The sequence below is a fragment of the Bidens hawaiensis genome, unplaced genomic scaffold (genome assembly GCF_021521415.1).
Source record: "Bidens hawaiensis isolate Kalapana, Puna unplaced genomic scaffold, B.hawaiensis_p1.1 tig00027123_1, whole genome shotgun sequence".
Lineage (NCBI taxonomy): Eukaryota > Viridiplantae > Streptophyta > Magnoliopsida > Asterales > Asteraceae > Bidens > Bidens hawaiensis.
Window position 1 is genome coordinate 50,489 of NW_027494383.1, and position 22,330 is coordinate 72,818.

At 33.6% G+C, this 22,330-nt stretch overlaps 1 protein-coding gene and 2 pseudogenes across 3 annotated transcripts; all 3 read right to left on the reverse strand.

Annotated features, from left to right (window-relative positions):
- Positions 1-3,487: 3,487 nt before the first annotated feature.
- Positions 3,488-6,288, reverse strand: LOC143574850 (putative WD repeat-containing protein C2A9.03). Its single transcript, XM_077059367.1, has 9 exons — positions 6,102-6,288; positions 5,850-6,008; positions 5,679-5,765; positions 5,464-5,598; positions 5,279-5,389; positions 5,103-5,194; positions 4,913-5,018; positions 4,175-4,261; positions 3,488-4,104 (listed from the first exon to the last, which is right to left on the reverse strand). Exons 1-9 carry the CDS (start codon positions 6,225-6,227, stop codon positions 3,691-3,693), a joined length of 1,317 nt encoding a protein of 438 aa, XP_076915482.1. The 5' UTR covers positions 6,228-6,288; the 3' UTR covers positions 3,488-3,690.
- Positions 6,289-6,577: 289 nt separating this feature from the next.
- Positions 6,578-10,251, reverse strand: LOC143574864 (aspartic proteinase 36-like; annotated as a pseudogene). The gene is made up of 8 exons (XR_013142668.1): positions 10,007-10,251; positions 8,995-9,124; positions 8,646-8,895; positions 8,215-8,433; positions 8,035-8,125; positions 7,774-7,847; positions 7,101-7,188; positions 6,578-6,907 (listed from the first exon to the last, which is right to left on the reverse strand). The product of XR_013142668.1 is annotated as an aspartic proteinase 36-like (transcript).
- Positions 10,252-14,672: 4,421 nt separating this feature from the next.
- LOC143574852 (fanconi-associated nuclease 1 homolog) lies at positions 14,673-22,048 on the reverse strand (annotated as a pseudogene). The gene is made up of 15 exons (XR_013142666.1): positions 21,811-22,048; positions 21,541-21,697; positions 20,630-21,138; positions 20,447-20,551; positions 20,084-20,348; positions 19,929-19,991; positions 19,731-19,805; positions 19,533-19,651; positions 19,119-19,189; positions 18,951-19,038; positions 18,239-18,379; positions 17,970-18,166; positions 16,868-17,142; positions 15,391-15,627; positions 14,673-15,206 (listed from the first exon to the last, which is right to left on the reverse strand). The product of XR_013142666.1 is annotated as a fanconi-associated nuclease 1 homolog (transcript).
- Between the last annotated feature and the right edge of the window lie 282 nt (positions 22,049-22,330).

The following is a 22,330-nucleotide window of genomic DNA, read 5'->3' on the forward strand; positions in this document are numbered from 1 at the left end:
GCAAAAGAATCTAGCATATGTATAGGGAATGTATCAAATACAAAATCTGCAGGTTTTGTAACCACCAAAAAATTGCCCGAACCGCGCCATTGATGCCTTGAGAACTGATAAGGGAATTATTTTGTATGTACAAGCAACAGATTGTACCATATCGGGAGCATTACCCGTTAAAGAAATGCTTTCATAGTTTCTATACTGTTCGACCCTTGTACGTTATGTTATAGTCGAGCTTTCCCGGGGCAAGCCCTGAATATCTTGCTTGAGCGGAGGACATATATGTCACCTTTGTAAGCTATTAAACATAAAAACTTGAATCATGCTTATAGCAGTACAAGATCTAAAGTTAGATTGTGAAATAAACTTAAACTAAACAAGTTCCTACCCGGCCTATTGGTAACTTAATTAATAGCAGAAAAGAAAGTGAAATCACACTGACCGTATCATGATCATCAAGATTTTGATCACCACCATTGTCGTCGTCGTCTTCATCCACATAGTTTGCAAGATCCAGTATGTCCCCTTCTTCTGCCATGTAATCTATTTGATCAACTCCGTTATGCGGCATCTAATGATCAAGCAAGAGTTAACTCAAACAATCTATGCAAAAGAAGAACAATGAATGAAAATAAACAAAATTCCTAAGTTAAATTGCGCATACAAATAAAAATAAACATAAAGGGAGGGAGCATCTTAAAACAAACAATTAGTGTGCATGTAAACTTAATTCTTTTTCTTTTTTAGAACGGCAACAGTCTACAGTATGACTGGATAGTCGCAAGCCAGCCTGCAACCGACCGGTTTGAAACCCCCAGAGAGTTCTCCCGAAGAGCATAACCCCGCGTTCTCAAAAGAAACTTCTCCCCATATGCCACTTGACCCCGGTTGCGCTGTCACAAAAGTCGAAACCCTCTAGCGTAACGCGAGCAGGATAAATCACCGTTTTGACTCGAATTCGAACTTGAAACCTTTCGGAAGCCTGGTTCTTATCTTCATTGGCATAACCAACCGGAAGGTTATGTAAATTTAATAGTTACAATTTTTTCTTCCAATAAAGGCAAGAAAGAAGACCAATATGTACGTTATATATAATCGTATAATAGAAATTAAAAGCTGCTCAAGAAATCCAACGGACGGAACAAAAAGAAAATCTAATACATGAATTTCACATATCAAGCAAAGCGATTACAATAAAGTGGCATACAATAAAGTGGCAGGTAAACGGGCAAAAAGCTACGCCACAACCCCTTTTGAATAGCAAAGTTAATCCTACATGAATTAAATAACCAAATTACAAGGGGAAATCAAAGCAGTACCTGGAAGGTGTGTGTGTTGAGTCGTGAAACATGGAGATACATTCCAGCAGTTTTGGGTACACAACATTCAAACTTTCGTTATCTCATAAGACCTTTCAGTTTAAGAGGGTGCTTGGGATTAGTGGTTTTTTATTTTTATTTTAATATTTTTTTTTTGGTTAATGGACTATGAATCCTTTAAATGGGATGCTGACTAAATTCATCACATAACAATACACTCATCTTTCGATTTAAAAAACACTCTCATTTAAGGTCGACGTCCGTGAACACTCGCTTGAAGGCACGATGGTGCAGTAAAATAAAACTCGTTCAGTTCAAGGATCCAATTCACTTATGGTCAACGTCCGTGAACCCTCGTTTGAAGGCATAATGGTGTGATAAGTTCAAACTCATTCAGTTCAATAATCCAACTAGTGAACGTCACCTACTCGCCTAGTCTTCCATCATCACTCTGGTGTCGCTGAAACTAAGTGGTGGAGACAGGAATTGAACCAGGTCACATGAAACACGTCATCAAGTATCACGAGCTCATAGGTTTGTTTAGTGGTTTTATTTTGTAAGAAAAAAATAACAATTAAAAAGAAGTTCTGGTTAGCTTTTGTAGCTTGAAAAATTAATAATAAGTCAATTAGTTGTTTTTTTTAATAGTGTTGGCTTAGATTATTCACGCAAAATAACCAAAAAGAACATCCAATATATTTAAAACTATTTACTACTTTCACATGTAATATTATATAACATTTTTTTGATAGAATTATAACTAAAAAAGTATAAAAAAAATAAATAATATAAAATTTCTTTTACAATTTTTATAATTTCTTAATTAGACCATAATAATATTATTGTAAATAATTCATAGAAGAAAACAAAATGTGGAGCCAAAAAACTCAAACTTTTACAAATTCAAATATTATTTAATATATTAATGTATTCGATCTGATTCATGTAAAGGATATGATATTAGTTATTGACGACGGGTAGGCATTACATAAAACCATGAGTATGTGACTGAAAAGTTTTATAATCAAACTCATATCTAAGTATCGACCCCAAATATTTCGAGTTTTATAGTCAGTTTCGGGTTACTTTTGTAGTTACCACAAGACAACCACCATGAGTAGTGACACGTTGATGCAACTCTTAATTTTGTTAACTTAAAGCTTTACCCAAATGGGCAAACCACCCATGGCCACTAACGGTTGCCACTCCATCCCTATCGTAACACCATCCCCATCGCCACAGTCAGTGTCTCTGCCATCACCAAATCCATCATCATCGCCACACTGACATAACTTATGTTGCCTTTGCTACTTGTCGCCACTAGTCATCATACAAAATGTAGTGGGTGTAAGCATTTTGACATTTTTTTTCTTAACTCTGGGCCATTTTTATCAGAACTAAGGGTGTAAATGAATCAAGTCTGAGCTCGATTGTGCTCAGGTCTAGCTTGTTAAATAACGTGAGAGAGTTTGAGCTCGATTGTTTCGAGTTATTTTTTCGAAAGTCATGCTTGTCTCATCAGTAATTTGCCAAGCTTGAGCTCGGCTCAGCTCGACTCAGTGATTACCTATTAGCTTTATAATTATATTAGTTTTATACATTTACAATAATTTTAAAAAAAAAAGTACACTGCATTATTTACTCATATGAAATTACACATTTTGTCTTAAATCTTCAATAGTTACACGAATCATCCTTAAATGTTCCTTCGATCTTTAAATATGTTGACATCTTTAGTGTCTGCCAAGGGCTTTTTGATTAGTTGTTTATCAATGTTTGCTCCAATTTGAATGATTGTTTTCCTCTCATTTAAACTCGTTTGTGTAATAAATGTAGTTATAATATAACTATGATAAGGTAGTGAGTTAAGGTAATAACAACTTTTTAAAATCTGCTAAAAAACTTTCAAATCCTAAACATATTGGCAGTTGACTCGTGGAGTATGGAAGAGTTTAAAAAGCAGCTTAAGATCTTAAATTTGAGTATGAGTGATCTTAATCTGAAGGCATCTCTTACATATGCACTATTCATTTAACCCAGGTTGAATTTATAGCTACGCTTAATATAAATTATAAAGCTTGTTATATAAAACTCGTCCGGTTTGTGTTAGTCGTTAACATCAAGTTGGCTTCGTTTATGTTTGTTTGTTAATATAATAAACGAACACACACAGATTTGACTTTGTCAAAAACTACAGAACATAGAACCAAACTAAATAACCAAACTTGAAAGTAAGTTGCCATCAATGGCAGCATAAGCCAACCATAATAACAGACAACAAGCCTTTCTCGACTCTCTCTCTCTCTATACATTTTCTTTCTTGGAAGTCTTATATGTCTCTTCCAACAAACAGAAACAAACAACTCGATTTATTTTATCACACAAACGAATCATGATACCCGTATTTATGTCGTTTGTTGAACTGTAGCAAGCTGGCATAAGTCCGGTCCCACACTCCAATGTAAAGCGATTCATCATCGGGACTAACAGAAACGCCAGATATTTCCCCAAAGAAGTCAATTTCTTGCCTTTTTTCATGGTTTAACTTGGTATTATAAACATGGACAAAATCTGCTGGCTCTGCAACCACCAAAAACTGCCCGTCTGATGAAAAACGAACCGACCGAACCGCACCCATGTTGCCTTTAAGAACCGAGACTGGGTTCGCAAGATTTCTTACATCCCATACTCTACAAGTCTTGTCTTGATTGCCTGTAGCAAAGATTTTGCCATCTGGATGCCATGCGGTTGCAAATGAGTAATCGAGGTGACCTTCCACTGTGGCAGCCATCTGCCAACAATTATGATGTCAATATTTGAAATAAAATTAACGTAATATATTTGTATTCACTAGTTCTTGCCTTTCCGGTTGTAGAGTCTACAAGCAATCCATCAAGATGATCACCGACTATAGCTATGAGTTTGCGATCTGGGCTCAAAGACGTATGCTGCAACCAATGAAACGGGTTAAAGGTCATACAACATGTATTCAAGTACTAGACCTGCAAACGGACCGATCGTTCTGAACAAACGATCAAGCACGAACAAGGTTTTTTTGTTCATATTTGTTCGTTAAGAAATAAGCATGTTCGTTTATGTCTGTTTGACAACAGTATAAACGACCGGTTCACAAGCAAAAATAAATGGACATAACTGACAAAGATGAACAGACATAAATGAGACAAAACCAAAAGTAAATATGAACAACCGTCGGGCTAGAAAGTTATTAGAAATAGACTAAATTGTGAGGAGATTCGAAGGTGTAAATTAATATAATAATGTACGTAAAAACGAACTTAAACAAATATAAACTAACATAAATGAACTTGAACAAACAAATATAAATGAAAAAACAAGACATGTTCATTTTCGTTCGTTTAAGTAAATGAAAAAAAGTATTTTCATGTAAAATTGGTTTATTAAATAGATGAACTTCCCGCCGAACAGTTCACAAATGGTTTACTGAATGTCAGTTTTATTTACAGGCCTATATACAACTGCATAAAACATTCTAGATTATCATTGAAAATAAATCTTTCGTAACTCATTTTGATGCGTACTAAAAAACTAAATATTTATCATTGTTTTAAGAAACTCACATTCACTGGCCAGGGAAAATGGAAATGATTCACGAGTTGAAATCCATCCATATCATATTCCCTCACACCACAGTCGTTGTTTGATGCCATAAAATGCATTCCACCACTACAAAGTGAGTAATATAAAAGTCAACAAACTAACGATAGTATGTTTTGTGGCGTATATATACACATAACATTTCATAATTACCTTAAGGCATCATATATCTCAATAGCATTTGTTATGGCATTTTCTTCATAGGTTGTTCTTGTACAAAAGCTAACTCCTTGTTTATCCAATCTCTGCAACATTTAGTAACAAATACAGAAAACATAAGAAATTTTGAACTTTTGACAAAAGAAGTAAGTTTTGTATGATCAAATTACCTTGCAAGCAAGCTCTCCTTGAAAACCTCCTGCAACTAGAAAACCATCATTGACTGCTAACGTACTAATCTGAGTTTGCGTAAATCCTTCCAACAAACTTCCAGAATGTTTCTGTGGGCCCATAACAAGTATATCAGCACAGCAAAATCTCATTAAGATTCAAAAAAAAAATTTTAAAAAAATACCTCAGTATTTGCAACGTGGCCAGAGAAATTAAGGATTTCTGTTAAATTTTGTGATAACGAAGACCAGTGCATGATCGAGTAGTTAGACATTAGATGCACATCATGCTTTGAGGTAGCCCATACCAGATTCCTTAACTGCACACAATACACAAAACATGATGTTTCAAAAATACACATTTTATATGACCGAACGAACATACTGCAACGAAACAAACCTGAAAATGAAGAATTGTGGGCCTCACTTCTCTTGTATTATGGAAGAATTCATAGTAGCTACCACCCTTAGGTTTTTGTTTGCATATCTGCACACATAAAAAGGTTGCTATGAAATCAAAAGTGAAAAAAGTAATCACTTTTATATATATCTACGAGAAACAAGATTGTACCTTATCAACCTCATCGCCCGATAAGGGAACGTTCTCATAGTTTCTGTATTGTTCGAGCCTCGTCCGTCTATAATCTTCTCTTGTTATATTCAATCTTTTCCAGGGAATGCCCTGAATATCTTTCCCGGTTCTTGCTTGAGCAGCGGTCGTATCTGTCATCTTTGAAAGATATTAAACACTAAAAACTAGATCTAATTAAATGAGTACACTATTGGTAACATAATAGCAGAAAAACAGAGAAACTAGACTAACTGTATCATGAACTTCAATATTTTGATCGTCATCATCGTTTTCTTCTTCATCCACATCCTCTACAACATCCGACATGTCACCGTCTTCCGCCATGTAATCGTTTTGATAATCTTCGTTATGCGACATTCAATCAAGCACGAGTCAAGATGCTATATTCTTCATCAAGCAAACTGTAGACCAAAGGGATGCAATTTAAGGTATAGTTTAATTTGAGTAAATTGGTACCATTTACAAGAAACAAACTTAATCAAAAGCAAATACAATTAAAAAACAACACAAAAAATAGTAATTCCCACTGAGGCATTTTAACAAACAGTTGGTGCGCATGAAAACGAAACACCTACAACTTGTTCCAGAAAGTGGAAAATAAGGCCAATTCACGTCCAATCAAGAGCCCTAATTGATTTACTAACCTAACGAAAACAGTAATAAGAAAACCCAACTCAAATTGCTGAAATTGACGATCTAATTAGTAATTACAGGGTAACAAGTGAAATCGAAACAGTTAGTTTAAAAAGAAACGAGCCAAATCGAGTTTCATTTTCTAATGCATTGAAAACATAGGACTCACAGTTGTACTCGGCCCATCCAATTGTCTGATTTTCGAGATCATACAAGACCAGCTTATTGGAGAGTATTAAATCTGCAAAATTAAAAACAAATAACAAGGAATAAGATGCAACTATCATAGGTTTAGTTAATCTTATTAATGTGCTAATTATTATATGGTTACCTCCCAATACAATTTTGTCTCTTATACTTGGATCCATGTCATTCATTTGCCACCCCAAACACTTTAAACCACCCTGCAAGATTTTGATGCATTCATTCATTTTATTAAATAGCATAAAAATAAGATAATTACACGTGTCACTTACAAATTCATATATACCCCTTAAAACTATCATATATGCACAATTTAAAATATATATAACAGATATACCCATCCAAACATAAATGGTTAAGCTCTAAAGGGTATACAAGGCAGAGGATACTTACATAGGAAAAGAGATAATCATGAGGGTAAACGTTCGATGAAAGTGAATTTTCAAAATGGAATGTGACAACAGGAAATTCATCATCAACACTGCAAGCATAACATCAGATATTTATTACACCTTTGCTTATGTTCATACTTTACGTTTGTGAACATTCGTTCATTTATGCTTGCTCGTTTACGCTCTTTATATTAGTTTACGTTTTTTCGTTTACGTTCACTAATGTATTCTTTTAAATTTTTAGGTCAATCACAATTTAGTCTAGTTTTAACAAATTTTGGGCATCACACATTGCAGTTCACATTATTTTTTTATTAATTTTAGCTCATTTTCCTTCATCTTCAAAATTATGTTCGTTTGCTTACATTCGTAAACTGTTTTGTTATACTGTTAAGTGTTAACGAACGAAAATAAACGAGCACGAACACGTTCATTTTCTTTACGAACAAGCACAAACAAAGAAACCACATGCATTTAGTTGTTCATGTTTAATCGTTAGTTCGATTAGGTTAAACGAACGAACACGAGCATGCCCCATTCGTTCGGTTCATTTGCAGGTCTACTTTTATCATTGCTTTAACATAAGACAGATAAAAAAGGTTACTAAAAGCCTCAAAATCAAGTTTTTAGGGATGAAAATTTATGAAGAAAGAAAATTGCATGAAAACAGTTACCTTCCATCAAATTCAATGCATGTATACGAGTTGTGATAAACAATTGATCCCATAAGAGATTTCCTTGATACTATCTAAGGAAAAAAAAATAAAAAAAAATACATATAAAAGGTAAAAACTTTCAAATAAGCCAACACTGACCAGTTTAATCAACAGTAAATGTAAATGAACATAAAAAACACCAAGTAGTCACCTTATCCACCAATGGTGTGTAGATCACTTTTGGGAGATATACCAGTGTTGTCCACTATCTATTATTGCCTTTCTCTTTACTGTTCCAATCGAATCTATTGAAAGATTCAAAAACTCTGCACCAACCGCAATTCCCGTTACGTTGATAGTGTAATGTATCCTAAAAATTTAGAAGTGAAACTTTTATTATATGTCTAAAATTAGGAGAATCTGAACAATCAAACAAGAATAGTAATTATAATCACTTACTCGTTTGGGATCAAATGTGCCGAATTAACTTTTGGCTTAATAACATGCCCAATTGCAAAAATACCACCACCGTTTTTTAAACAATGTGCAAACATCTTTTTAACTTTCCCAGAAGAAGCCAGCTGTGATATGACGGATGCATTTGTATTCCCGAAACCAAGAATTCCATCAAACGCGTCATCTTGAGAATTTAGGTTGCCAGATTGTATAGTACCGCACCTAATTAGAAACAATAGTATTATTAACGATGACGAGCTAATCCAAGAGTTGGCATACTCTTATTTGGATCAGTTGGATAAGACGAAGCGAGGAAGAAATAATAAGAGCAAACCAAATGAAATATTAATGAATGAGTTTTCTGAAATTTAGGAAAATCCCACATATGCATTATATACAACTCGAAGAAAGTATTTAAGAAGATCTAGATATACCCGAAAGAAACATTTGCATTTTCTGGTCTAGTTTCATGTCACCGGACACGCTGTTATATTGGATAACATCTTTCACCATGTAACCTGAACTCTCACTCCCATCTCCATAGCTCACATGATACAGACAAGATGCATTAGCCATGCACCCATGAACTGTATTGACCTTATTGATGTCCTTGCAAATCTGATCATGACAAGTCACCGATTTTCCAGTAAACGAAGCGTTTTGATCATATGGTGTCAGGTCCATCTGTCAGATAAAGAATATGATAGGAAATGTCTACCAAATATGTTGATGAATAAAACTAGGAATGAAGAAAATCAAGAAACAAATATGAAATTAAATTACCCCACGATAGCCTTTCTTAAGACACTCTTGACATTGTATGCCATTGATCCATGTTATATCGCTTCCTGTATCCACTTGCACATAATATTCCTTTGATGGTGTTCCTATTCCAATTTTGGTATAGTAAAGCCTGTTAGACAATTAGGTTCACATACCAGACACTTGCAAAAGTAAGGCTATAGCTACACCACCCTCATCTGAACTCACGTCATCAAACAACCGTCCACAAAACACTCTGACGGCCGTCTTGACCAAAAAATCAAACTTGAAATTATTGGTCAGAATTGAGCAATATCCATACGGCCAATTCTAACCATAAACGGTCGGTCAAACTTTGAAACTTTTTTGTCAAAACAGCTTTCCGACCTCTATCCATATCATACAGTCGTTTGAACAATATTCGGAAAGCTGTTGACTCAAAATTTGATGCGGTGTTCGAAAATTTTATCGCTTTTTTTGCTCAGCAGTGTAAATCTATTCGTTTTCGTTCAAAAATTTCATACCTAGTGTGAACTTACTTACCCGTTTTCATTAAAAAAAATTCAGCCCCCCCCCCCCCCCCCTTCCAAAAAAAAACATCGGGGTCAAACATTGAAAATAACCGGTCATAACGGCCGTCTAGCCAATATCTAGACGACTGTTCTAACCATAGACAGTCAAACTTTAAAAGGTTTTGGTCAAAAAGGTCATCCGACCTCTATCCAGACAACCATTTGAAACAGTGTGGGATTAGATGTCAGACTGTACACATGACCTCAAAACCGGATAAAAACTTATTATTATGCCAATTATATCATTGAAGATCTGAATACACTTCAATACAAGCCCTAGTTCTCAACGAAATTCAAAATTACGTTTACATAAATTCAGATTAATCTCATAACATATAAATCAAGCATAACTAGTAATTACAAATTTACAACAACATATGCAAAACGTACATGAGATATATAGAGAATGTGTATGTATGTATGTATGTATGTATGTATATAAATAATATAATATAATATACCCAACGGAATTAGGGCGACCGCTTCCACCAACAGAGATATCAACACCAGTAGCAAGAGGATAATAAAAGTGACGGTAACTGTCATGAGCTTTAAGCCTACTAATCACCGACCGTTCATTCGACGTCAATTTCGATCTGACGTCGAAAACTACACCGTGAAAATCAGTTGCAGCGGCAAAGGACATGAAAATCAAAGGCAGAAACTGTAACCAGACGAAGGTGGAATTAACAGAAATGGAGGTCATGATGACGATTGTGTATGTATATATGGTTTTGTGTATGTATATTATGGTTTGAATTACCGTTGACACGTCACTTTGTACCGGCGAGTGAGCATGCAACGGCAGAGTTGAGTTACAGTGCGGAATGCAACGGAAAGTGAAGGACAATGAGGTGTTTTATTACTTCATAGCCATTTTTTTCGGCTGATTAAATTTGTTATTATTTGTACAAATAGTTTTTGTTTTGTTTTTTTACTGCTAGTCCAAGATTTTTCAATTTATATTCTCCTTAGAGATTTCAGTTTTTATGTTTTTTCCTTTTTCTATTTTTCATTTCAACCCATTAATCCGATATTATTCATTTATTTGTGCGATTTTATTTAACTAAAATACTTTTATAAAATAGAATAAATATAAATGGAAAGTATACATAATTTAACTCTCTCTCTCTCTCTCTCTCTGGATATATATACATGTGTGTATGTGTGTGTGTGACGTGGACAAAACAAACGTCAAGTGAACGACACCAAGTTCGTTAGAAATAAACAAAGATCAAGGTGTTGTTATTTGTTAATGAAGCGTGGTTGAATTTAAAATCATAATTCTCCATCCACAAATAGCTGAGATGAAATCCCTAAATCTTTAGTCCGTATAAGAGATCAAAGTTAATTAGCTTGTGATTTATGTACAATCACAGCATGAGTAATTGATGTTTAATTATGGTAAGTAATATCTAATAGGGATGTAGATTGGTTGGTTCAGGTCGTTTTGAGTTCAAACTGAACTAAAACTACCTTTTGGTTTCGGGGCAGGCTGGTCGACAACCTGGACTTAGAATGGCAAAAAAATTTCGAAGACCGCATAAACGAGTACATCAACATAAGTCAAGCTTGACACGCCCCGCCTAAACTATTGTATTTAGATTGACATATTTCTGTATAAAAAGTTGGAATATCGTTATACATATTTATGTATATAGATTGACATATTTCTATAAAAAGTTGTAGAACGAGTGGGTATTTGTTTGTATGATAATAATAATAATAGTAATAATAAAAATAATAATAATACGTAGTAATAATAATAAAGAATAATAATAATAACAATAATATGAATAAATAATAATAATAACAATATTACGTAATAATAATAATAATAAATAATTACAATACTAAATAATAATAATATATAAAATAATAATAATAATAATAAATAATAACAATAATAATGAATAATAATAATAATAATAATAATAGTATTGACATCTATACATGGCCCCTTTTAATAAAAGGGGGGTTAAAGGGGGACCTATATGCCGTTTATAGCGCTATACGCGGCATATAAAGCCTCTTTTAACCATCTGTAATTTTGGCCCAATCTGAACCTATATGTCACGTATAACACTATATGCGGCCTATTCCTCTTAATATGGTGCGTATTGTGCTATACGCCGCCTATCATGTACACCATATAAGACAAACACCCTTTAATATGGGGCGTATAGTGCAATACGCCCCATATTAAGGGGTGTATGAGGTGTCCCCAGCAGGACCCTTCTATATTGGACCAATAGGTTTTCTCACACATAGTGGGTTTTCTACTGAGGTTGGCATCTCTGGTACTCGCGGAATGAAGATGATCGAGTGAGTCACTAGTTTGTCATAAATTCAAATTAGTCGTTAAAAAGAAAAGAATAAAAAAGGACTAAACTGAGGCTAGGGTTTAAACATCTATGGTTCAGCCGCCGATCCCTAAACCCTAAATTGGAGCACAAATTACTCTTCTTCATCCCCAATAAACACCATCAATCTTCTAGTTATGTATAAGTGGAGACCATTCTAATCGGATACGTTCGGTTTGAAATAAAGTTTACATTAAAATATATCAGTGGGTATCCCACGCTTTACGATGGATTTATAAGAGTGCAATCTAACTTGATCGGCCTTAAATAATGATAGTATTTGTGTTTTATTATTATTATTAAATGTACACTCTTATATAGTTATATGTACACTCTTATACACTCTTATATAGTTATATGTACACTCTTATATAGTTATATGTACTTAATGCAGTGAATTAAACATACATTAAATAATGTATTAATTAGTTAAAGTTTATTAAATGGGATAAGTTAAGAATTATTACATATATGACTTGTACCTTATGTTTTAAATTTGTCTTGGTTGTGTTAATTATGAAATTACATTGTTCTCCATCTAATATGCTTCCGTACAGAGACGAAAGTTGAAATCGTAATGGTGTCTTGAATTTACATGAAACACTTTTATTAAAGTTATAAAAGAAAACAAAAACATATTTTATATAGCAAAATGTTTTCATCTCACATAAATCACTATTCATTTAACGTTGTTTTATTAGTTGCACCTAAGCTTTGACATCTTATGTGGTCATTTTATTTCCCCTCGCATGAGATTATTTTTATATGTTCGTCACTAGTTGTTTAAAGATAATAGTTTATAAATAATTGTATTTATTTTAACAAAAAATAACAGTTATGTGTGTTGGTTATATCAAGAAAAAATAATCTAGATTTAAACATAAAGAGGATTCTCATAGGATTTCAGACTTAAAAATTCTAACATCATAGACTTAGACGTCGTTTAAAAAATCATCAAAAACCCTGTTCCTTCCTGCTTTTGTGTAGACAAACATGATACAAAGGATGATTAAAGTGGGACTGGTACAAATAGAGTTTTTAACCTAGTTTAGGAACATAGTTGAGTGTGGTAAATGTACACAATTAAATGACTTACGTGGTAGGTGAAACAAGCATTTATCTCAAACATGTTACTAGCATCACCCTACATCCCACAATTTATTATGGTTGTGAACTTTTTACACAAGATGAATGTAACACAAAAATTAAAGATTTGGATTTCAAATCAAACATGTACAAACGTAACACGATTAGCTAAATGGGTTGTATCGGGTCAACCTAGCGTACTCATTACTTGAGTTGTTTATTTTTATAGGTTTTATAGAGCTATTTATGTTAGAAATTATATTATTTGGGCAGATTATGCTAAAATATAATCACATTGAGTTTTAAAAGCAACTTTTATAAGCATCTATGTTTTTTTTTTGTAAATTAAGAGTACTGATACCAGGGGCGGATCCAAGGCTTGGGGACGGTGGGCCGGTGCCCACCGTCCGCCTGCCAATAACGAGTCCAGTGCCCATCGTAGGGACTAGGGGAGGATCCAGGTGGTCCGTAAACCCTTCGATCACCGGATTCTATATCCGTCGGAATATACTCCTGAGAAGTTCCGGCAATGAATCTAAAATAATGAATCTGAAATATGAAGAGTTGAAGACGATAGATGACGTAGGGAGACTTTAGTAGGTAGTTCTTTATTATATTTAGTTATATGACTTTGATTGTTATTTATGAGGTGTATATACTTTATTGTTATTTATAAAACACTTTCTTTTAAATTTATTCAAATTTATTAAGTTGGCATCTAACCATAACATTTCTCGTCGGTTAAGTATTTAACTATTTTACTAACTTTAAATTTAAATATTGTGTAATAATTTAATTTTAATTGTTTATATAGTTTCAAGTTTATTATAAGTTATTTTGATCATATACTCATTATTACTTAAGTTGAATTTCTTTTTTTTATTAATTTTAAAATGATACATACCTAAAAAAACATGTCATTTTGTGCTCAGTTAAAATCTTTCGTTAAAAATATATAAGGATTTCAAGAATACAAAACAACTCAAACGAATATGTTTTTATAGGAATACAAAATAGAATAATTTACAAAGATTTCAAGATATGATGACCAAATGGTTATAATTACCAATCGATACATTGATTGCTAAATAAGGTAATTGTTGTATACAAACAAATGTAAAAAATATATGTTGACCCTCTCATTCTAATATTCTCGTTCTGTTAGTTTCGTCGTTTACCACCCGTTACTGAACAAATCGAATGGCAAACATAATATTGTTTTGGCCGGTAAGATGCCTCTAACTTAAGAAGATGTTGAATATGACTTTGTTTGAGTTAAATGTCTTAATTATATATAATATAATATGCATTTTAACTTTAAATAGTGGTGTATAAAGAACAATTTATCTTCTCATACGCCCCAAAAGTTCATTACGCTTCGCTTCGGGCTTCAGAATGATTGGTCGTCATTGTTCTCTTAGACCCAACACTAATTTTTACCCGATCAATTTTGTGCCCACCCTAGTAAAAATTTCTGGATCCGCCACTGACTGATACAGAAAAACAAAATTGTAGTTAATGTGTTGTGTTCACACCAACTCATGAATACACATATTTGTGTATAGGTTCATAACAAGATTAAATAGATATGCTACAATGTGACAATAATGTCATAGTTGTAATACACCCCTAAAATTTGTTATATTTTCCTAAGTAAAGAAAGATTATGAATAACCCTTTTGAATGTTTTTGTATTTATATATTAGCGTGTTAATATTTTTCAAAGTTTTACAAATTAAATCTGTACAAATCAAACAACTCACCACTCTTACTTAGAAACAGGAGGATTGACCCTACAAACCTCAGCATTGAACCCGAAGTCCATAAAAAACAGAAGCCACGCACGTTGTTGTTCAGAAAGCCGATCACGAGGCCCTTTAACTTCAGCAAGCTTTGCCTCACCACTATAATCAGAATGAAACCGCCACAGTAATAGATCCGGCATGCCATTAGACCAACTCCTGTAATCTTGTGCCAGGTGTCGACAAATGGTTGCCATGCAACTGCTACCTACGCAAGTCACAACCGCTCGAAGCTCAGTTAAGGAGTGTCGGTTCCAGTTAACCCCTCGACATGATGTTCCAAAATGGGATTCCCATGATGTTATAAGGATTTCCTCTGCCATGCCTTCCTGAATCTTTGATAATAGTGGTTCTATGATGTTTTTTCTAGATTCATAAAAGTAATCTGTGTCTAAATCTAAGGGTGAAGTCTGCAATATAAATGAAACAAAAAATCAGATAAATATATATACATATATGCTGTAAACTGCAAGAATCACATAATGCACTTTTACTAAAAGAACTGGATACATAAAAATTAAATAATGTGTGCGCATAAACTATCCGACACGATATAAAACATTTGGCTCAAAGAGTAATTGTATTTGAGTGTACCTGAAATCTGGTAAGAAAGACATTTGGCACATCAGAAAAGATGACATCCCACATAAGCAGCCCAAAAACAGTTAACCAAATTCCACTTTCTGAATGAACCCCTTCCCATCCACCTCCATCTTCTCCGGCATAATACTGCAGAGCAAGCTCCTCCACCCCACATTGTTCTCCATCTTCACCATAAAACCTGCTCTTTGTCCCGGTTTTAGAGTTAAGTGGCCTCCCTTGAACATGAACCTAAGCAATAACTCGAAAAAAAAGGCTTGTTAAATGAAAATATAGAGCAAACATTAAATCTTAAATCTAATAGATGTCATAACTTCATGTCTACATACTAAAAATGATGAGAGTTTTTATTGGGCCAAAACGAAACCAAAGTCTATTTAATAAAAAATGTTCATTTAATAAAAATTGTTCATTTAGCAGACAAGATAAGAGAGTGGAGATTGAGATGGTTTGGACATGTAAAGAGAAGACAGACGACGAATCCTGTTAGATCCGTAGAAAACATTACTATAGAGGGGAGGAGGGGTAGAGGACGACCGAAATTGACTTGGGATGAGAGGATTAGGCATGATTTGATAGACCTAAACCTCTCCGAGGACATGGTTGAGGATAGGAATTCGGGGAGAAGTAGAATTAAAGTTAAGGATTTTTAGAGAGAATTGAATACCTTAGGGCTTAGACTTAACTTATTTAGGTCACATACCATAATGGTATTTCCCTTACATATTTTATTATTATTATTATTAGCTTTTATATTGCGGTTAAACTGTGACCTTATTATTAATATTATTATAATTAGTAGTAGTTTTTTATATAACTGTTAAACTTTGATTTCCTTTTTTTGCTTCATACACATGTTCTTAGAGCCAAGGGTCTCTCTGGAAGCCACCTCTTTATTCCTTTGGATAGAGGTATGGTGTGCCTACATCCCACCCTCCCCAGACCCTACCTATAGCTCTGCTGTCGGTGGGATTTTACTAGGTATGATTGATTGATTGATTGATTGTTCATTTAGTTAAACGAACGAAAATGAGCACATGTCTCGTTAGTTCATTTATGTTAGTGAGTGTTGGCTCATTTACGTTCGTTTATATATTCCTTTAGTTTTTTAGGTCCGTTAAAATTTGGTCTATACGTAATTAAGATAAAGTTCGTTACATATTAGTCAAATTTTATTAATGTTTAAGCCCAATGAATTGATGGTGTTCGCTCGGTTATATTCGCTTATGTATGTTAATATGTGTTCAGTTATTCTCATTTTTTTATGTTCATGAACCGTTCGTTTATACTACTACATGATCATAAACGAACACGAGCATGTTCATTTTCTTAACAAAAGGACACGAAAAAAACGTCCGTTTACTGTTCACTTTCGATCGTTTGTTTAGTTAAAGTTAAATAATTAAACACAAACATGCTCAGTTCGTGTTTGTTCGGTTCATTTACAAACCTAAAACCAACAGGTAACAACCTCGGGGATCTTTCTATTGACAAATTCTGAAAAACTAGGAATCTTCCACCGTCTTGGTGGTTTTCCTAACCGAAGTACACGTCTTTGCAATGATATTCTTGAACCAGCACGAACCCACGGATCATCTAATCCACTTTCAGCAACAGAAAGGCTCTCATTGACCCGACCCAGGTGTTCCAAATCAATTGACAGTCTCAATGTCCAATAACCTCTTCTTCTATCTTTTATCAAAACTATGTAATAGATGCTTAAGTAAATCAATAGCATCGGTATACCTGTAAAGTTATAATATATCTAATCCATTACAATCACGTATAAAAAATAACAACAAATACAACTCTTTCTATTTTACAATAATCATTAATTCTCTAGTCGGGTCTTGTGCCCAAAATTGTTAATTTTTTTAATAAATCCTTAGAGTGACACTGACAGATATGATTACAACATTTATTTTACTTCAGTAATATATATTTTATCAAGTACATGATTTAAAAAAACTTATGCAATAAAAGTACATTCTGGGTGACTATCAACTTTCAACCCATTTTAACCTATTTACTTTTGAGCTAATTTCATTTTGGCTTTGCCAGTTGAAGTAGGAGTGTGCATGGAATTGATAAAACCAATTCATAACCGAAAAACTGTAAAAACCAACCAATAAAACAGAATCCAAATAAAAACTGACAGTTTGTTTTAAATTTTAGTAAAAAACAAACTTTCGGGTCGATAGCAGGTAATTAAAAACGAACCAAATGCATGAATTTTCAATTTTTTTATTTTCTCTGTTAAGTGACTTATAAAAATTTAGTAAATAGTGTAACCCAAATTTGTTAGCTCACGTGTTTAATAATCAATTAATCATTAATTAACAAAAAGATTTAGGGCCAAAAGAATTTTTTAAAACCCAAACGACAAAACCAAACAGTTCTCAAAATTCAAAAGCCACCGAATTTTACAGTTATTGGTTCAGTTTTAGCCCAAAACTAACCGAAACCAGCCCATGCACACCCCTTGTTGAGAATGAAACATAACCGGGATCAGCCCATTCGCAAGTCAAATGGTCAAATTAATCATCTACAAGAAAGTGTACGATAGACCATACCTACGTTCAGATTCAAGAAACGAAACGCCTAAAAGAAGCACCTTGGAGTAGACCCACGATGCTGAAAAACATGAAAAATTAACTGTTTTTGCAGCATAACTGGATGTGCGGGACATGGATATTGCAACACATCTCAAGACCATTGATGAGTCATCTTGTTCAAGAGATTCATCCATAATTTGTGCTACTTCAAGTGCCTATTGATAGCTTATATTAGACTGGTAAAAACTACATGCTAAAATATATTGTATATCAATTCTCTACATTACCTCTTCATACAATAGTAAATCATCTCTACTAGAAAACATATGGTCAGTTACAATACAGTTGTAAGTTGGATACTTCACGATTCCCAAAACCACAAGTAAAAATGCTGATAGATCTTGCTCCCCGTTACAAAAGAAAAGCCTCTGTAAAGAGAGTAAGAAACGATATATATAGATATATCAGATATGTATGTATCATGAGTATAAATTATGAAATGGTTTGGTAATAAGAGAATGAAAATGAAAGAAGTCCATTTATTTAAAACATACAAACATGAACAATATTTTTGTTCATTAAGTTAAACCAGCAAACATAAACACAAACTTTTTGTTCATTTATTTGATAAACAAACATGTTCGTCCGTTGATGCTTGCCTGTTCACGCATCATTACAATTTAATCTAGTTTTATGATATTAAAATATCATCCAATTACAATCCAGTTTAGTTTTCTCATTTTTAACAACAGATTGATGTCTGCGTTTACTTTTAACTGTTGTTCACTCAGTTATGTTCATTTATGTTTATTTATTTATGCTCATTTACATTTGTGAACCATCCGTTTATTCTATTAGCAAATGAACATAACGAATGCAAAGGCACTCATTTTCTTAATGAACGAACAAGAAAACCTTGTTTGTTAAAGTTAGAAAACAAGCACGAACATGCACCGTTGGTATTCGTTCAGTTTGTCTACAAAGTCCTAATACAATTACCTCAACACGCCAAATTAGGGAATCGGCTGCTGAAGATATACGTATGCAAGAGCCAGTTTTCTCAAGAACCATTTTATATATCAATGAGCTGTGACATAAATGATTATGATTAATTGAAGAAATAAGCTAAAGACAAATGGAGTATATAAATTGGAATAAACACAAGACCTTGATCCATTCCCGTATGCAGAAAGAAGTGAAGAAACGCACTCCTGCTTGCGTGAACTATAACTACATTTCTGAATAATGATCAAATTTATGTAAGATTATTAGTTTAAGGTTCATATCATCAATATTTATAAACTTGATATCTTAAACAAGTCTAGTACATATATTATTGGATTATTAGCAATTTATGGCCCGTATCTGTCCACACAGTTGTTCTTGTCATGTGTGGTCATCAGAAGCCAATATGTAACTTTAGGAGCACAACTACCGTTTCAGCCAAATTTAGGAGGAACCTTCCAGCATGCTCCAACAGTGCATACTAAGTTGGGTATATAATGAACAGCCTTAACTTTTTAAAAAGGGAATTATAAAAATTGATAAATCTCAGGTTTAGTAAGCTCATGCAATGAAGACCTTATTAGTCACACTTAATATTTCCCGCAGCTCACCAACGTTAAGAATGTTCAAGATTCCTTCCAAATCATCTTTGTGTAATTCACCTGTGGTTTCAGTAGAACAAACATAACCTGCTTCTGCATTATGACAAGATACACAAGCTTATTGACGTTATATACATTGTGAATATTTATTGTGTAAAAGAAACTAAATTACCAGAGAGTTCCTTAACTGCAATTTGATTGTCCAATATTTCAGCATAGGATATATTAGACATTCGAAACCATGGACCTGAATTAAAGAACGCACGTTTATATAATTTATGCAGGGTTTGTAAATCATTGAAAAAACATCAATGAGATGGCATATAAAATACTAAGAACAATAAATGTTTAAAAGGGACATGATGGATACCTTTTCGTGTATAAAGGCGAATAAAGAGCCTTTGACTATCATTAGAAAGCAAAGAAAACTTTTCTGCAAAGCAAAACATACATAAGAATAATATTAGTATAAAACTCTACATAAACAAGAAAATGCATAAACAACACAAAGTTCAATATACGCACCTAAGAAGGTCTTTTCATCGTGTGTGAAAACATGAGGAGTTGTCTTCAAAACCTCTTGTAGCAACAAACAAAAATTTTGTTGGTACTTCACCATACCAAGAGGAACTGTCTCGCTTAAATTAACAGCATTTATAGCATGTCGACATAACAACTTTAAAATTTGAATCTTTTCGTCTTCTAGTTCGGTAAAGGAAATCATCTCTTGACACCGAATTTGAATTGGGACAACAGCACGAGATTGCTCAGGAACCGAAATTATACGACCCTGCAATAAAACCACTGTAAAGTATCATGTAAAAGTGTAAAACATTATTTTAAGGAGCTTTGTGTCAAAAAAACTCATGCTGAAAAGTTTTATTATACCTCAAAGCTTATGTTGAATGTGTCCATTAACTTTGACAAATGTTCAGCTAGCTCCCGAGGTATATAACCAAGCACTTTACCGTGTCCAGAATCTTTAGAAAGAACCTGAATTCAAGTCCAAGTAATCCTTTAATATCAACAAAACAGTTGGACTCAAAATGTAAACTAGCATAAAAGGTTAACCTTAATGGCATTAGGGTCCTTAATATTTTCTGGATCTCTACAGAGAAATATATTATCTCCTGCTTGCAGTTCATCTTCTTCACTATATCGCCGGCCAACAATAAAGGTTGCAAGCAATTTTCCAGAAATGTCATCATCTGAACTGACACTGTCATTATCAGCGACCTCAATCCCAGAAAGATTAGAAAGAGAGCTGGCATTTGTAACACTAATTACAGTTAAATCATCCTTAATGATTCTGCCCTCGTTCTTTAAGGTTTCCGCTGAACCATCTGTATAAGCAAGTGAAACATTGTCTGAACTTGAAGATGACTCGTATGTGGCACTGTTAGTTTCCTCAGTACCTACCCCACTCAAATCTGACACCTCCTTATCATGAAAAAAAGAGTTAGACTTTGCATCAACCAAATTAGTCTCGTTAATTTTGGCTTTTGATCTTGAGCTGAAGTTGAACTGAAGCAGCGTCTGCTGGCTTAACTTCCTTTTAATTCCTCTAGTCAAACATGCATCTAGATCCAAACGCATCCGTAAGATACATAAATATGCAAAAATATCATAAAACTACCTAAAATCCCTATAAATACATAATTTTTCAGTTATAAACCATGATGAGCTATTAATAACAATACATGAAACCAACCAACAAACAATATATTGCAGGGACCATTTAAACCATTACTCAAACTTCATTGCTTGCAATATATTCCTATAAAGTGAATTAAACAACACATCTAGATACAAGCTAATGAACTGAAACTAATCATGATGATTACTAACTAATTAATTTGTCAGTCTGTCAGATACAACCAACAACAGCTATTGAAATAAATGTGAGTGGACTCAAACTCACAACAAAATCAAACTTTACAAAGTTCAAAAACACTCAAATGCAACTTGGACTCTAGGTATACCTAAATGTGAGTTGATCATGTAACTTTCGCCACGAACCTTAATCCCGCAAACCGGACAAGTAACCATATCGAAACCCGAACTACCAGCCAAATCATCACTACGTTCCTCTAACGCCTGTTCTGATTCATTTTCAACTTTCACAATACTCGAAGATATCTATACATCAAAAGAAACGAGATCTAATCTTAATATCAGATAACTAATCGGCTGTAATGAATCATTTTATGACTGAAAATGGATAAAATAATAAAAATAGAAGAAATAATAACCTGAACTGGATCGGACATGATAGATTGACGATTGGGGAGGAATCGTCGGCGTTTTCCGATTAATCTGATGAGGCTTTCGCGTCCAGTGAGCATCGTCCGATTACTGTTTGAGTTTGATTTTGCCCTAATTTTCATCTTCTTCTTCTTCCCTCTTTTTTTCTCGGATATTAATATTAGCGGCGAATTTATTTATCCCGCCAAATAAAGGAAGTGATCCAGTGGGCTAAGGTGTTTGCTTTTACATATGTTCCCTATTCCAAATCATCTCAACCTAGTTACTGACAGAACCAGACATTTAGCTCAGTAAAGGCAAAAAATAATTAACAAAAATAAATTACAGAAAATTATAAAACGAACTACATTAAATATAGCTAAATAAAAGGCATCTTCATTGGTGAAAAAATATGTCATCGTTACAGTTCCAACAGGTAAAACTAATTCTTTAAATGAACTTGATATTCATGAATCATCTGTTTGTCTTCTTCTTTTAACAATTAACGTCTTTTTAATTGATCATAAA